The sequence below is a fragment of the Chenopodium quinoa genome, unplaced genomic scaffold (genome assembly GCF_001683475.1).
Source record: "Chenopodium quinoa cultivar QQ74 unplaced genomic scaffold, ASM168347v1, whole genome shotgun sequence".
NCBI lineage: Eukaryota > Viridiplantae > Streptophyta > Magnoliopsida > Caryophyllales > Amaranthaceae > Chenopodium > Chenopodium quinoa.
The window spans coordinates 2035191-2049340 of NW_018744460.1; the positions used below are offsets into that span (position 1 = coordinate 2035191).

Consider the following 14150-nt stretch of genomic DNA (forward strand, 5'->3'; position numbering starts at 1 on the left):
TGTTAAATGTGTACGGAGTGATAATGGTTCGGATTTCAAGCCCATGCTCCCGTATTTTGATGAAAATGACATTTTTTTCCAAACCTCTTGTGTTGGCACACCTCAACAAAATGGTCGGGTAGAGTGTACGCATCAACATATTTTAAATGTGAGTCGAGCATGGATAGTTCAAGGCAATTTGCTGATTGATTTTTTGGGGTGAATGTGTTCTTGAGCGGTTTATTTAATTAATCGCACTCCCTCTCATTTACTAGACAATAAAACTCCATTTGAAATTCTCTTTGGCAAAGAACCTAATTTTGATGAATTGCGTGTTTTTAGGTGTATTTGTTTTGCTCATAACCAAAAAGCAAAGGGCAACAAATTCGCTCCTAGGAGTAGGAAGCGTGTGTTTGTGGGTTACCCTCATGGCATAAAGGGTTGGAAGTTGTATGATTTAGAAACCGGTGATATATTTGTCTCTCGTGATGTTAAATTCTATGAGAATGAATTTTCGTTTGTGAATAATGGTGATTCGATTTCTACTCCTGTGGGTAACGAAGGCATGTCTAATGACAATGTTGGGGTGGATCATGATTTTCTAGATGATTTAGAGTATGTTTTGGAGGTTGGTGAGGAGTCTTTTGTGCCCGAAACTTCCCTCACACCCCTGCTACTGCTGCTGCTCCTACGACTACTACTCCTGCTCCTGCTCCTGCTCCTGCTCCTCTTGAAGGCAGCCCAAACCGCAGGCCACCTGCGGCAAATGGCCCTCACCGCAGCCCCGTTGCGGGGTCTTTTGTTGAGGCTACTGCTACTGCCAGCCACTCGGACAATAGCTCCATGGCTGATCCGAGTCTCTCATCTTCTTCCTCTATTGAGTTGGGTTGTGGTCATAGGGAACAACATCCTCCTGGTTGGCATTGTGAATACGTCACACATACTATCTCTCTTCTAAGTCCATCTATCTCTCCAAGTTCACTGTCTACTCCAAGCTCCTCAGGTACTCCTTATCCCTTTGCACATTTTGTGAATTGTAATAATTTTTCCTTACGACACCGTGTGTTTATTGCAGCTGTGGATACGGTGGTTGGCCTCGTAATTTTAACGAGGCAATGCTACATGAGGGGTGGAGAAAGGCTATGCAAAAAGAAATCACAGCTCTGGAAAATAATAAAACATGGGTGATGGAAAAATTACCTACGGGTAAGAAAGCTCTTGGGTGCCGATGGGTGTACAAGGTCAAGCTTAATTCAGATGGCACAATTGAAAGATTAAAGGCTCGTTTCGTTATATTTGGTAATCATCAAGCTGGGGGTATCGATTATAACGAGACATTTGCTCCCGTAGCTAAAATGGTCACTATTCATGCTTTTCTTGCCGTTGCTGCTGCGAAATATTGGGAATTGCACCAAATGGATGTCCATAATGCTTTGCTACACGGTGATCTTGATGAGGAGGTTTATATGAAGCCCCCCCCGGATTTCATGGTACCCAACCCGGCATAGTGTGCCGTCTTCGGAAGTCTTTGTATGGACTATGACAAGCACCCCGTTGCTGGCTTTCTAAACTGACACCTTCTCTGAAAAGGTACAGCTTTCGGCAATCGTACTCTGATTACTCTCTCTTTACTCTGAATAATGGGGGCTATCCATCTTAGTGTTCTGGTGTATGTTGATGATTTGATAATTTCGGGTAATGATTTTACTGCAATTTCAACATTCAAATCATATTTGAGTGCTTATTTTCATACGAAAGATTTGGGTGTGTTGAAGTACTTTCTTGGTATAGAGGTTGCACGGAGTCCGGAGGGCATATTTTTATGTCAACGGAAATATACTCTTAACATTATTGCAGAGTCTGGTTTACTAGGGGCACATTCGGCAGGTACTCCTATTGAGCAGAATCATACTCTGGCCAAATTAGAGACGCCTCTTATTGCTGATCCTGAAATGTATCGTTGTCTTGTGGGTTGTTTGATCTATTTGTCTTTCACTAGACCTGATTTGGCTTACACAGTTCATATCTTATCCCAATTTATGCAACAACCTCGTCAAGATCATTAGGAGGCAACACTTCGTACGGTACGCTACTTGAAAGGTTGTCCGGGTCAAGGGATCCTATTGCGTTTAGATTGCGATCTACATTTGACAGGTTGGTGTGACTCGAATTAGGCTACTTGTCGTTTGACGAGCGTTCGATTTCTGGTTGGTTGGTGTTTCTTGGTGGTTCCCCTATTTCTTGGAAAACTAAGAAGCAACATGCAGTTTCTAAATCTTCTGCGAAAGCAAAGTATCGGTCAATGTCGACTATCACTTCAGAGTTCAAATGGTTGAAGGCACTCCTCGACAGTTTGGGAGTCTCGCATCCACGTGCAATGAGCCTGTTTTGTGACAGTCAATCAGCGTTATATATTGCGCAGAATCCGGTCTTCCACGAGCGCACTAAGCATATTGAGGTTGATTGTCATTATGTTAGGGATGCAATTCAGGAAGGAGTTATTAGTTCGTCTTATGTGAAGACAACTGATCAACTCGTAGATATATTCACTAAGGCCTTAAGCAAGAACCAATTTTTGTATTTACTTGATAAGTTGGGCATTTGTGATTTGTATGCTCCAACTTGAGGGGGGATGTGAAGCCTTATTTAGTGTATAGCTAATGAGTTATGAGCCATAATCTCTTTTAGGTTGTTTATATACTTGTTCATACTTTAATACAAAATACACAACACTACTCTCTCAATGATTGACACTTTGTCAATTTTCACGATCTAGTCACCATTTTATGTTATTATCTCGACACTGTAACAACGTCAGGAAGTATGATTGTTTGAACCCTTTATCAAAATTGAAGATCACAAAACCTCAATATAACCGTCGTTTCTAGACTTTCTACATCCAAATTTCACGATTCAATCAATCACGACTCGTGTGTACCACCCCCCAACACTAACTACTCAAAACAATGACTTTGTCAATATCACCATCCTCCCCTAAACCCAAAAAACAGAAAAAAAGAAAGAGAGACAAATTAGGAGTAGTTTATCTGCCACTCTTTGATAACTCCGCCCTTCTTCTAAAAACCTTCTCAAAACCCCCCCTTTTTCTTCTCTTTCTCACTCAAGCTCAAACTCAAATTTTCCAGAAAAAAATCGCCATTTTCGATCTCTTCATCAACCTTCACAATGCAGTCTTCTCTCTCTCTTCCATCATCTTCTCCAATCACTACCAGATCAAATCACACCTTCGATTTCCCCTCATTTTCAGCTAAACCTCTTAACCTTAATCTCCGATTTTGTGGACTTCGTCGAGAAGCGTTGAGTTTCTCCGTCAAATCTCGCCGAGTTGAGCTTCCGAGTCGTCGAGTTCCGAATTCTATCTCCGCTGCTTTATCTACCAATGGTAGCTCTCCTAAGAGTTTCGATTATGATCTCGTGATTATTGGTGCTGGTGTTGGTGGACATGGTGCCGCGCTTCATGCCGTTGAGAAGGTAGAATTCTTTCGATTTTTGTGTTGTTTTTGGAAATTGATGATATATTGTGCAAATGTTTGTGTCAATTTTGAATTTTGTTGGAATTTGAATGATTAGGGATTGATTTTAGTTGATAATGGTTGTGATTTGCATTGGAATTTGGTAGCGAATGTGCAGATAATGTCGTCGTGTTTTGAGTGAGTTGTTTGCACAATGTAAGGTTTTTGAGTTGGTAGATCATGAAAGTGGAATTGAGGTTTTGTTAAACAGAGCATAATTAGTCATTTTTGTTCCGTTATAAGAAGCAAAATAATGCTTCTTTTGATCCTAAATAAATAAAAATATGGTGCGTTAGACATTTTCCACGCATATAATATTTGTTTGAATCTTGTTAAAATTACATTGGTATATGAGTATAACTGATATTATAAAGTGACTTACTGTTGCATTGATGTGGTAGAAATGTAGACAAATCAAAAGAGATTGTCAATAAAGATTTATACTTTGTATTGGAAGGACCGTAAAGGAGGGATTGAACATTAAAGATTTATACTTTGTGTTGACTAATTGGGCAAAATATTTCTTGGTGATAAGGTATATTGAAGGTGAAAAAGAATGTGGTAGCTATTTATTTATTGTTTTCAGAATTATGAATTACAATTAATAAGCTGATTCAATGGTTCACTTTTGGGAATTAGTTGCAATTGCATGTTGACCATGCCCACTATGACAGATGGAATTGTTTGGTATTTTCTATGTGTACTATTCGCTGTGAAGTAATGGTACCCACATTCCCGCAATTGCTTTTCCTTTCAAAGGGAAGCATCCTAATTGCTACCTTAGAGGTGTGGCTACATGTAAATTTTACCCTCATACCATGGAATGAAATAGCATTGTTTTCAGAATCTTGGCTGTTCTATGAAGACATTGACCTAATGATAGGGTTCTTGTTGATGCAGCAAAGTACTGATGCTCTTACTTATGTGGTTGTAGAAATTTGAATCTTCCTGAAAAATGAAATATGGCTCATCTAGTCGTTTGTAACTCAAATTAGTATATGGCTCATGACCTTTTGGATAAATGTTTGTCTCACTTTATTGGAAGAGATTGTTGAATAATGGAATTGCTAATTTGCAGGGTCTTAAAACGGCGATCATTGAAGGCGATGTGATGGGAGGAACTTGTGTGAACAGAGGTTGTGTCCCTTCTAAAGCATTGTTGGCTGTGAGTGGGAGGATGCGCGAGCTTCAAAATGAACAACACTTGAAATCCTTTGGAATACAGGTACCATTAGTATATTTTGCTTCTCTGTTTCGCTGAAAAGGCATTATGTAGGTTAAGCAATATGCTTCACCCCCCCCCCCCTCTCTCACCGTAGTGGATTGTGGCAAGCCAATTCAATTGGGCAACAGTGTATGGAATCATTAGTGACAACTGGCAAGGCAAAGGAGAATATGGGTCAAATAATTACACTTATATAACTCTTCCAACCATAGAAATGATAGAATATGCATACATTTGGGGGTTTGAACTCCCTACTTCTTGGTTGGAGGAATGGGAGAGTGTACATTGGAGTCTTATATAATGTTTTGTTGTCCAAGTGGGTTGCTAGTGCTCAGAGATAACTACTTTGCGATTTTTTTTTTAAAGTTAAGGATTCTAATTATTACTTATTGTAATAAATCTTCAACCTATCCGACTGTTATATCTTTCTCCTTTTATCCTATATACTGGTATTTCATTCGAACAAAAATTATGGCCATCACCTGATTAAAATTATTTATTAGATAGTGGACTAGGTATTTGGTAAGAGTTGATTATGTGCTCCTGGGCTTCTGGCCTACTGTGTCTTGTCAGAATACAATTGCTCAAATGTAAACGGTAGTTGACTGGCCACTTTGTTGAAACTGCTTGGAATTTTTTTTTGTTGCTTCTCTAGCCATAACTTCACTCTGATGATAGCTTTGTCTTGTCGATTGCTGTCTCTCAGTCCTGGAATTTAGTTTCCAGTTTTTTAACAGAAAGAACTATTATACCTGTGTCTGTTAATACACAAACCATTTATTGATTTGGGTGTAGCCATGTAGCTATACTGCAAGACACATTTTTTGCCTAAAAATCTTGTTGGAACCATGGATAAGAAATTTTTGCAAGACCCTTTTTTAGTTACTTCTCTCTTTCATTGGGATTTGAAACAGGTTGGAGCTGCTAATTATGATAGACAGGGAGTGGCTGATCATGCAACCAATCTCGCTTCTAAAATTCGTGGTAATCTGACTAATTCACTTAAGGCGCTTGGTGTGGATATACTGACAGGCTTTGGTACAATTCTGGTGAGTCATGACCCTGCCATATCATGTTGATTTGCTTTATTTGTTTGGCCTCTGCTTCTGGGTATTGCAAGCTATTTGAGAAGTAAAAAGGAAAAGAAAAGCTTGACATTGTTTAGAAATTAGTATGCCTTTACTTGCTGTATATGTTTGCTCATATTTAGTATGGGTGCTAATCATCGTTATGTGTTTTTCAGGGTCCGCAAAAGGTGAAATTCGGTAAAGATAACATTGTAACTGCAAAGGATATAATTATTGCCACTGGTTCAGTTCCTTTTGTTCCCAAAGGCATTGAAGTTGATGGTAAATGCTTTTCTACCAAAATCTTTTAGCTTAATTGCCCCCCCGGGCCCACACCCTTAATTAGATCCCCTGACATTTAGATTTCTGTTTATATATCGGGCAATCATCTTACATCAGATTACAGTGACTAAATTAAACATTATTCCAAAAATGTAACTTGTGTAGTTACTTTGAAGTAGTGGCTCAATCAGTTCCCCATTGTAGAAAGGCTCGGACTGATATAGCTCATGTTCCATTCCAAGGGTAAGGTTACATCATATGTACTTACAACCCCTGTATTTCTTTCAAGATCTCTGGTTTGACTTTCAGGTTAAGTTTTGGACCCTTTACCGGTGACTAAGTTGATATTAAGGAATTTAGTATGGTAGTTTGCAGTTTTACCCTTTGAAGAGTCTAGCAAATGGCAAGTTATTAGTAGTTCTGATTATGTATGATGTCTAATCAAGTGATGAATGGGAATTTTTGTACTTCCTCTGTTCGTATTTTAGTTGACACGTTTATTTTATCACTTTTGCCAATGCATAACCATAATATTCAATATATCTAGTTATCAATAAATAAATATTATAAAAAAAGTTGATATTTTGAAAATATTCATTGAGACGAATTTAACAGGTTTCTACATGACTATATTTATCATAAATTAAATCACTAAAGCTAGTCAAGCTAGAGTTTGTGAATAGTGTAAAAAGTCAAAATGTGTCAATATTACTTGTAATTTGGTGCATTTTCTTTTTGGTTGAAACAATAATTCTTCACTCCAAAATTCTAATGATTGTATCCTGGCATTGTAGGAAAGACTGTTATTACCAGTGATCATGCACTAAAGTTGGAGTCTGTGCCTGACTGGATAGCAATTGTGGGAAGTGGCTACATTGGTCTTGAATTCAGTGATGTCTATACAGCCCTTGGAAGTGAGGTAGCAATTACTACTAATCATCTTTTTCAGCTTATATGTCTCATACTAGCTATTGCTATCTCATCTGTCTAGTGGGGGAAGGAAAAAAACTCTTATCTTTTTGGTTTTTGATGTTTACTAGTTTTTCTCATCCCAACTTTTCCACATGATCTTTTTTGGGGTCCTGCTAGTGTTGATTCTGTTGATGTCTATGGTCACCTAATTTTTGGTAGGGTATGTCTGTTCATGGTATTAAGTTATCTCAACCTATGTGTTGCACAGGTCACATTCATCGAAGCTCTAGATCAGTTAATGCCTGGATTTGACCCAGAGGTTTCAAAATTAGCCCAAAGAATACTGATAAATCCCAGGAAAATTGATTATCACACCGGTGTTTTTGCAACAAAGGTAATTTACATGTTATTTATTGCCGAATTTGTGGTTAGTCTGAAACAATAAGAAAACTAATTTATGAAATATGATATTATACAGATCACTCCCGCAAAGGATGGCAAACCAGTCACCATAGAGCTTACTGATGCCAAAACCAAGGCACCCAAGGAAACTTTGGAGGTAAAGCTTGTTAAAGTTGAACAAAAGGGGGAAGGGGGGAGGGGAAGTATAAAGTTATATGAGTTTATGGCATTTCTATTGTCTAAGTGAATGTTGTTTCTGTTTGGTCTTTGTATGGCTGAACTGGATAGCTCCAACAATTTTAAATGTTTTGGTATTATTATAATTCGCTGTCTACTTAAATGGGATAGCAAAGTCTACACAAGCTCAGTATTCTAGTTACTTGACCCTGCATGAAAGATTGTTGACATCTGGCAAATTTTGTTCTGTAATAGGTTGATGCAGCACTGATTGCAACTGGAAGAGCACCTTACACCCAGAATCTTGGTTTAGAAAGTGTATGTTATCCAAGCCAATTTTACATTGTGATTAACAGTATGAACATCTCCTGTTGCATTATGGACTCTGAATTGAATATTCTCTGCAGATCAATGTTGCTACTCAGCGAGGTTTTGTTCCTGTTGATGAGCGCATGCGTGTTATAGATGCAAATGGCAAGCTAGTATGTCCGACAGTGCTTTCCCTGTGGGCTTTCTCTAGTTACAACTTGCAAGAGCTAAATCTTCAAACATGTTTTTTGGTTTCAGGTGCCTAACTTGTACTGCATTGGTGATGCAAATGGAAAAATGATGTTGGCTCATGCAGCTAGTGCTCAAGGAATCTCAGGTAGTTATTACACGTTGACCAGTATAATATGCATATATTGATATTCTAGTATATTCTCTTTTCTGTCACTCAAAATTCAATTCCATTTTCCGCACTTGGATCAACTCTATGCTTTCTCATTACAGTTGTTGAACAAGTCACTGGAAGAGATCATATTCTCAATCATTTAAGTATTCCAGCTGCATGCTTTACTCATCCAGAGATTAGCATGGTTGGATTAACTGAGGTAAATTTTTATTGTTCGTGAAATGTGTATAGTATGCTAGTAGCATGTAGTTTGCTTGTACTTGAATGCTTTAACAGTGATGGACAATTATTCCATAAACTATAATTAGTGAGAAGCTAGAATGTAGCTCGTACCATAGTCAAAGTGATGCTATCAGAGATAATAGCATAACACTTCTACGTTTTAAATTAGCCTTTGAAAGTAGAGATAAATTTGTCGATTGATGTTTGTGTAATGTGTTAATTGAGGAAATGAATTTCAAGCTTGAGAGGGCTTCATTGGATTTCCAGGCGGCAGCTTCTTTTTGTAAATTACTCCCTTTGTCTCAGGATAGTTTGAACACTTTCCATTTATATTTGTTCCCAAATAGTTTTTACACTTGTATTTTTGGTATGGTCCTTTTATTATCTCGTATTTTCTACCCTTTTTTGGACCCATTGTCTTCCTTTACATCTTTGCTATTATTATAACAAAATATTGTCTCCAATCACACCTCCAATTTTCCATGTAAATAGTTATAGAAGAGTAATCACAACTACTCTCTTAAATCTATGTGCATTGATAACGTTTAGACTATTCTGGGACTGAGGGAATTTATATGACAGATTAAAGGTTCGATTGGTTTTCGTAATCAATATCCAAGTCAAACCATTTTTATCTAAGCTGATTCAATCTGCTTTCTAGTGGCAGCCTGAAGCTATAACATGTTTTTGGAACCAAAAATTGCATAATTTGAACTGCAGGTTATTGTTTTGTGATTGTATTTGATGGAGATGGAGGCATTCCTTAAGTATGTAATTAATATTTTATTGAAACGCCACTCCTTGTAGATCTATGTTATATAAGCTATGACTATGTTTTAAGTTCTCCATTTTAGATAATTATGTACAATTCTGCAGCCCCAAGCCAGGGAGAAAGCTGAGAAGGAGGGATTTGAAGTGAGTGTGGCAAAGACAAGTTTCAAGGCCAACTCAAAGGCATTGGCAGAAAATGAAGCGGAAGGACTTGCTAAGGTTGGAATCCTTAATCCTCGTATACTTGAAAACTTTTTTGTGGATTTATTTTCTCATTTGTTGAACATGTCCCGTGTATACAGTTTGATTTTTTGGTCAGTCTTCTGACCAAAATAATCACTCACATAGTCCGGTCCAGGGTCCACTTTGAGAGAAAGCTATTTGGTCTGTACTGAACTTGCCTAAAGAACTACTTTAGTGGATATAAAATTGATACAATATGAACAAAAATCAAATTATCTGTAGCCTCAATGAGTCAGTTTGCAGCAGAACTGATATTTAATCTAACAATATTTTATTTACTTCCTAAAGAAGAAGTATTTTTTTTTTGTTGATATAAAGTCACACTTAAAACAATTCTCTCCCATAGTAGAACTGATATTAATTCTAACAATTCTCTCATTCTTTTGTGACATGTTGCAGCTGATATACAGACCTGACAATGGGGAGATCCTTGGAGTTCATATATTTGGATTGCATGCAGCAGACCTCATCCATGAAGCATCAAATGCAATTGCAATGGGCACCCCTATTCAGGTATCTTTCTGTTCTCAGCAAAGCTGGGTGGGCCATTCTAGTGCAATTTGGTTGCATGATTCGTTTGGTTAAGCACATTTGATATGTATGCTCTGGTCTGTTGAAATAGTTGTGACATCAATTGAATTTCTGTAAAATACAGGACTTAAAGCTTGCTGTTCATGCACACCCAACACTATCTGAAGTATTAGATGAGCTATATAAAGCAGCTAAGGTAAGATCTAATCTATGTCTAGTGAAAACCAACCAATGCACTCTTTTTGAAATGCGTTCAAAAATCAGAACAACTTAGGACTTGTTTCTAATCTGCAGTTAATTAGATATTCATCCATTCTGGCTCAGGTTAATGCTCAAGTTTCTAGTCCAGCTAAAGTGCCCATTGCAGTCTGAACCTGGTGAAGCATTATGCTACAGAAAGTTTTAAAGGCAATAGCTTGTATGAGGATTGTTCAGAGAAAGCACAAGACACCCAACAAAGAGTGACAATGCTTTTCGCCCCAGTAGTCTGGCAGTGAAAACAGCCCTTCAACGTACTATTGCATCTGCTCTGATTACAAGTTTCAGCGCCTGGCTGTATTGGGTGTTTTAATTTGCTGCTCAATTTCTTGCAAGAACACTTGCATATAGCTGCGCAATTGGAATGATTTTTTTTAGTTCGTTAAAATTTCGAATTACCTACGCCATTAGATATAGCATTTTAGTTCTTTATTTAATTCATATTTATAGCAAAAGCTTTCATAGGTTAAGCTTTCAATACATCCTTAGATTTATTTTTTATTCATTCCCTTCTCCGTACCCTTTATCTTCTGTTGACTTGATGGGTGTCCATAGATCACGTCCAAAGGACTCCAACTCCAATCCCTTTTTTTTTTACCAGTTGTTTTAGTGAAATTTTATTAGGGTTTTTTTTTTTTTTTTTTTCTTTTTTTTTTTTTTGACACAAAATTTTAGATGTGTTCTGATCTAACAAAATTTTGATCGTATTTTTACACTGCATATAAAAATAACCACTACTCCGTAATAAACAAGATAATTTGAATTTTGTATCGATGTGTATTTATCAGTTTGAACACTTTCTATACAGGGAAAAAAAAAAACATAATATATACATCACTGTTTTCATTACTTTAAAGTTAAGGCATCACCCCTCTCACATTCAACACAAACGAAGCGATAATTAAAGAAATTTATCATTAAGTAAACATATTTTGTTTTGATTTCGACAATAAGTTTCCGATGTAAGATGAAGAAATGTGTTCAAGTTCGACATACAAAAGATGATACATATGGAGTAAATTCCAACAGATTTTCAAGGCTAAATAGAAGGGTATTTGTGAATCACATTATAATGATTAGCAAATAACCAATCAAAATTCAATTGCCCAACATAGATGTACGACCACTATTTCATTTCAACCTTAATAGCCAAACATATTGTTATTTGTTAGAAAGAGACGGGGTAAAACACAAGACAAGGATACGAAAGTGGATGATTCATTTTTATTTTTTTTCTATCCCTTGTTTGAAATGGTAGTGGAAAATTGGAAATATATAAAAGATAAAACAACAAAAGTTGAGTACTATATTGACTGTTTCTAAATTGAACTATTTCTTTTTTAAAATAGAATGCCTTTTTTTTCCCTTAATCTCCTTGCGACTGATAATACCCAACTCCAAATTTCTTAGATCTTCATTTCCCTCTTCAATCCTTCATTATTGTATATCGCCCTCACAGACCGATTTTCTCTCCATCCCTACAAAGCACTGTCTTCAACCATAACAATTCACACTACCAAGAGGGAGATGATATCTATAATACCAACGTAAAAAATAATTGGCATGAAAGGACATGTTGGACTACCAACATCGTATGATTCACACCACCTCAAACTAGAGATCACAATTCAATCGAGTTCAATTTGAATCTAACCCGATCTGAAGAAAAATTAATCCGATCCAAATCCGATAAAATAGATTCAAATCCGAACTTGTATAGGAGGTGCATCGGACTTGGACCCTACCGCAAAGTCCGATCCGATCAGAGTCCGAGTATGAGGAGTAGCAAATTTTTGTTATGCAACTTACTTAATAATTTAAATATGTTATATTTAGACTTTATACCCTATATTTTTTCTAATTTTTACGCCCCCCAATATGATATAAGAAACAAATATTTATTAGGGATAATACAAGCAATTCGAATCATTCAAAGGTCCGAAAATACAGACCGGATTCGGATCCAAAAATTACGAGTCAGATCAGACTCGGATTTGGATCCGAGTCCAGGGTCCTTTTACTAAAGGGATCGGATTCAAATTTAGCTGCATCCACCCGAATCCGATCCGTTGCCATTCCTACCTTAGACCATCACACATCATCTTCTGCCTCCCCCTTCCCCAAATGAGAAAATGCAAAAAAAAATAAAAAAAAAATAATTAACCATTACTAAAAAGCAGTCAATTTTGCTTGATAATTGCTCAGAGATGGGAGACATTAAGAACAAATTGAGCAGGAATATACTTGTAAAACTGTATTCAAATGAGCAGGATCAGAAGCATCTAATGTACTCCATAAGAAAGAGCTTAACAACATTGTGAAACATTGTGTTACCCAACTTATGACTAATGCCACCATTGCAGTTAACAGTCACTGCAGAACTTAAGGACATTCAAATCACTGCTTACAATCACCCGTATAACCGCATAAGTAGCACAGTAATTTAAGTCACTAACAAGCGTGACGGAATCACAGATACAGTCACCACATAGAAAAACTAGGTGATTCAGGGCAACGATTGATCCATTGCAGACACTCTACACTCCTGAAGTTTTGCACCGCAATTCCAGTGATTACGAATGTTAATCAGCTTGAACAAGCAATTTCCAAAATGACTTCTAAAATCCCAATCAAGTTCCACTGCCAAAATTTTTGGCAACAGCATCAAACTAAAAAAAACGTACTCGATTACTCTAAGCGTCACTATTATCACCAATCTCTATTCGCCCATAGTCTTGGAACAGAATTAGCAACCAACAAGGAATAAGCATCCCAAATCACCTCATTCTAAAATCCACATTTCCAAAGTGAACACTAAATACATTGTTCCCAATCACTGATTCAGACTCGACCACAATCCATACATTGTTCCCCAAGTGCCCCAAAACCACCAAATTTCCTATAATCAACCAATACTTCAGCTAATAATATGACTAATCACACTAGACTGAACACATAACCAAATTTCCTATAATCAACCGATATACATACATAGCTCCCAAGCAGCCCAAGTTATAATTAACAAACAAATAAATCAACTACAATATAATAGTATCATCCACAATCATTCGAAAAAATCAACAATTATGAAATAAAGTGGCAAACTACTCAATGAGGTAATCCATAATAACTATTCGCACTAAACTGCAAATACAATATAGTCTGAAATCTCCATTAAAATTAACAAAACCAAAGTAGGCAATTCTTCTTTCATCACAAGGACAAAACTTTAGATAAATTTAAAATCTGGGTACAAAAAAACCCTAACCATCATTCATTAACAGCAAAAAAAAAAAAAGAACTTCCCTAATATAATGAACGAAACATCTATTCTTCCTCAGTAGCAACCTCGTCGCTCTTCTTGTTGTGCTTCCTTGCGTACCTCTGGTTCCTCAAGAACTTTGGGTCCATCTTCAACATTACCCAGAAAAAAAAGTTGAAAAAATCAGCAAAATTAATCGAAAAAATTGCATAAATTCTAATAATTGAAAATTTAGGGAAATTTAACCAAGAAATAGCTTACCCCTTTGGTGGATTGGTGACGATGACGGCGAGGCTTCTTGATTCCATTCTTGTGGGCCTTGTAAGACTGGTTGTGAGCAGTGTGATTCTTCGACTTGGCCATTTTTGAGTTCTGCAAACACCTGATCATAAATCAAAATTACGCCATTAAAATCGAATTACAAGCAGGAAAAATGATGGAAAATCGAGGAGGAAGATGATGAAAGAGAGAGGAAAGAGGAGAGAGAAACCTGCAAACAGAGAGGTTTGTGTCGCAGCAGCTAGGGTTTGCTGAGAGATTGGAAATGTGGAAGTGAAAGGGGTTCTTTTTATTTGAAACCCTAATTTTGATGGCTGCTTTTTTAATTGAAAGG

General features: G+C 36.9%; 2 protein-coding genes across 2 annotated transcripts; one reads left to right on the forward strand and one right to left on the reverse strand.

Annotated features, from left to right (window-relative positions):
- Positions 1 to 2783: 2783 nt before the first annotated feature.
- Positions 2784 to 10872, forward strand: LOC110697208 (dihydrolipoyl dehydrogenase 2, chloroplastic-like). The gene is made up of 15 exons (XM_021874557.1): positions 2784 to 3471; positions 4591 to 4737; positions 5652 to 5786; positions 5981 to 6086; positions 6881 to 7005; positions 7267 to 7392; positions 7477 to 7557; positions 7833 to 7895; positions 7985 to 8059; positions 8145 to 8223; positions 8349 to 8449; positions 9349 to 9462; positions 9886 to 9999; positions 10142 to 10213; positions 10342 to 10872. The coding sequence occupies exons 1-15, from the start codon at positions 3166 to 3168 to the stop codon at positions 10387 to 10389; spliced, it is 1692 nt and encodes a 563-aa protein (XP_021730249.1). The 5' UTR covers positions 2784 to 3165; the 3' UTR covers positions 10390 to 10872.
- Positions 10873 to 13380: 2508 nt separating this feature from the next.
- On the reverse strand, positions 13381 to 14150 carry LOC110697209 (60S ribosomal protein L29-1-like). The gene is made up of 3 exons (XM_021874558.1): positions 14028 to 14150; positions 13799 to 13919; positions 13381 to 13686 (listed from the first exon to the last, which is right to left on the reverse strand). The coding sequence occupies exons 2-3, from the start codon at positions 13898 to 13900 to the stop codon at positions 13603 to 13605; spliced, it is 186 nt and encodes a 61-aa protein (XP_021730250.1). The 5' UTR covers positions 13901 to 13919; positions 14028 to 14150; the 3' UTR covers positions 13381 to 13602.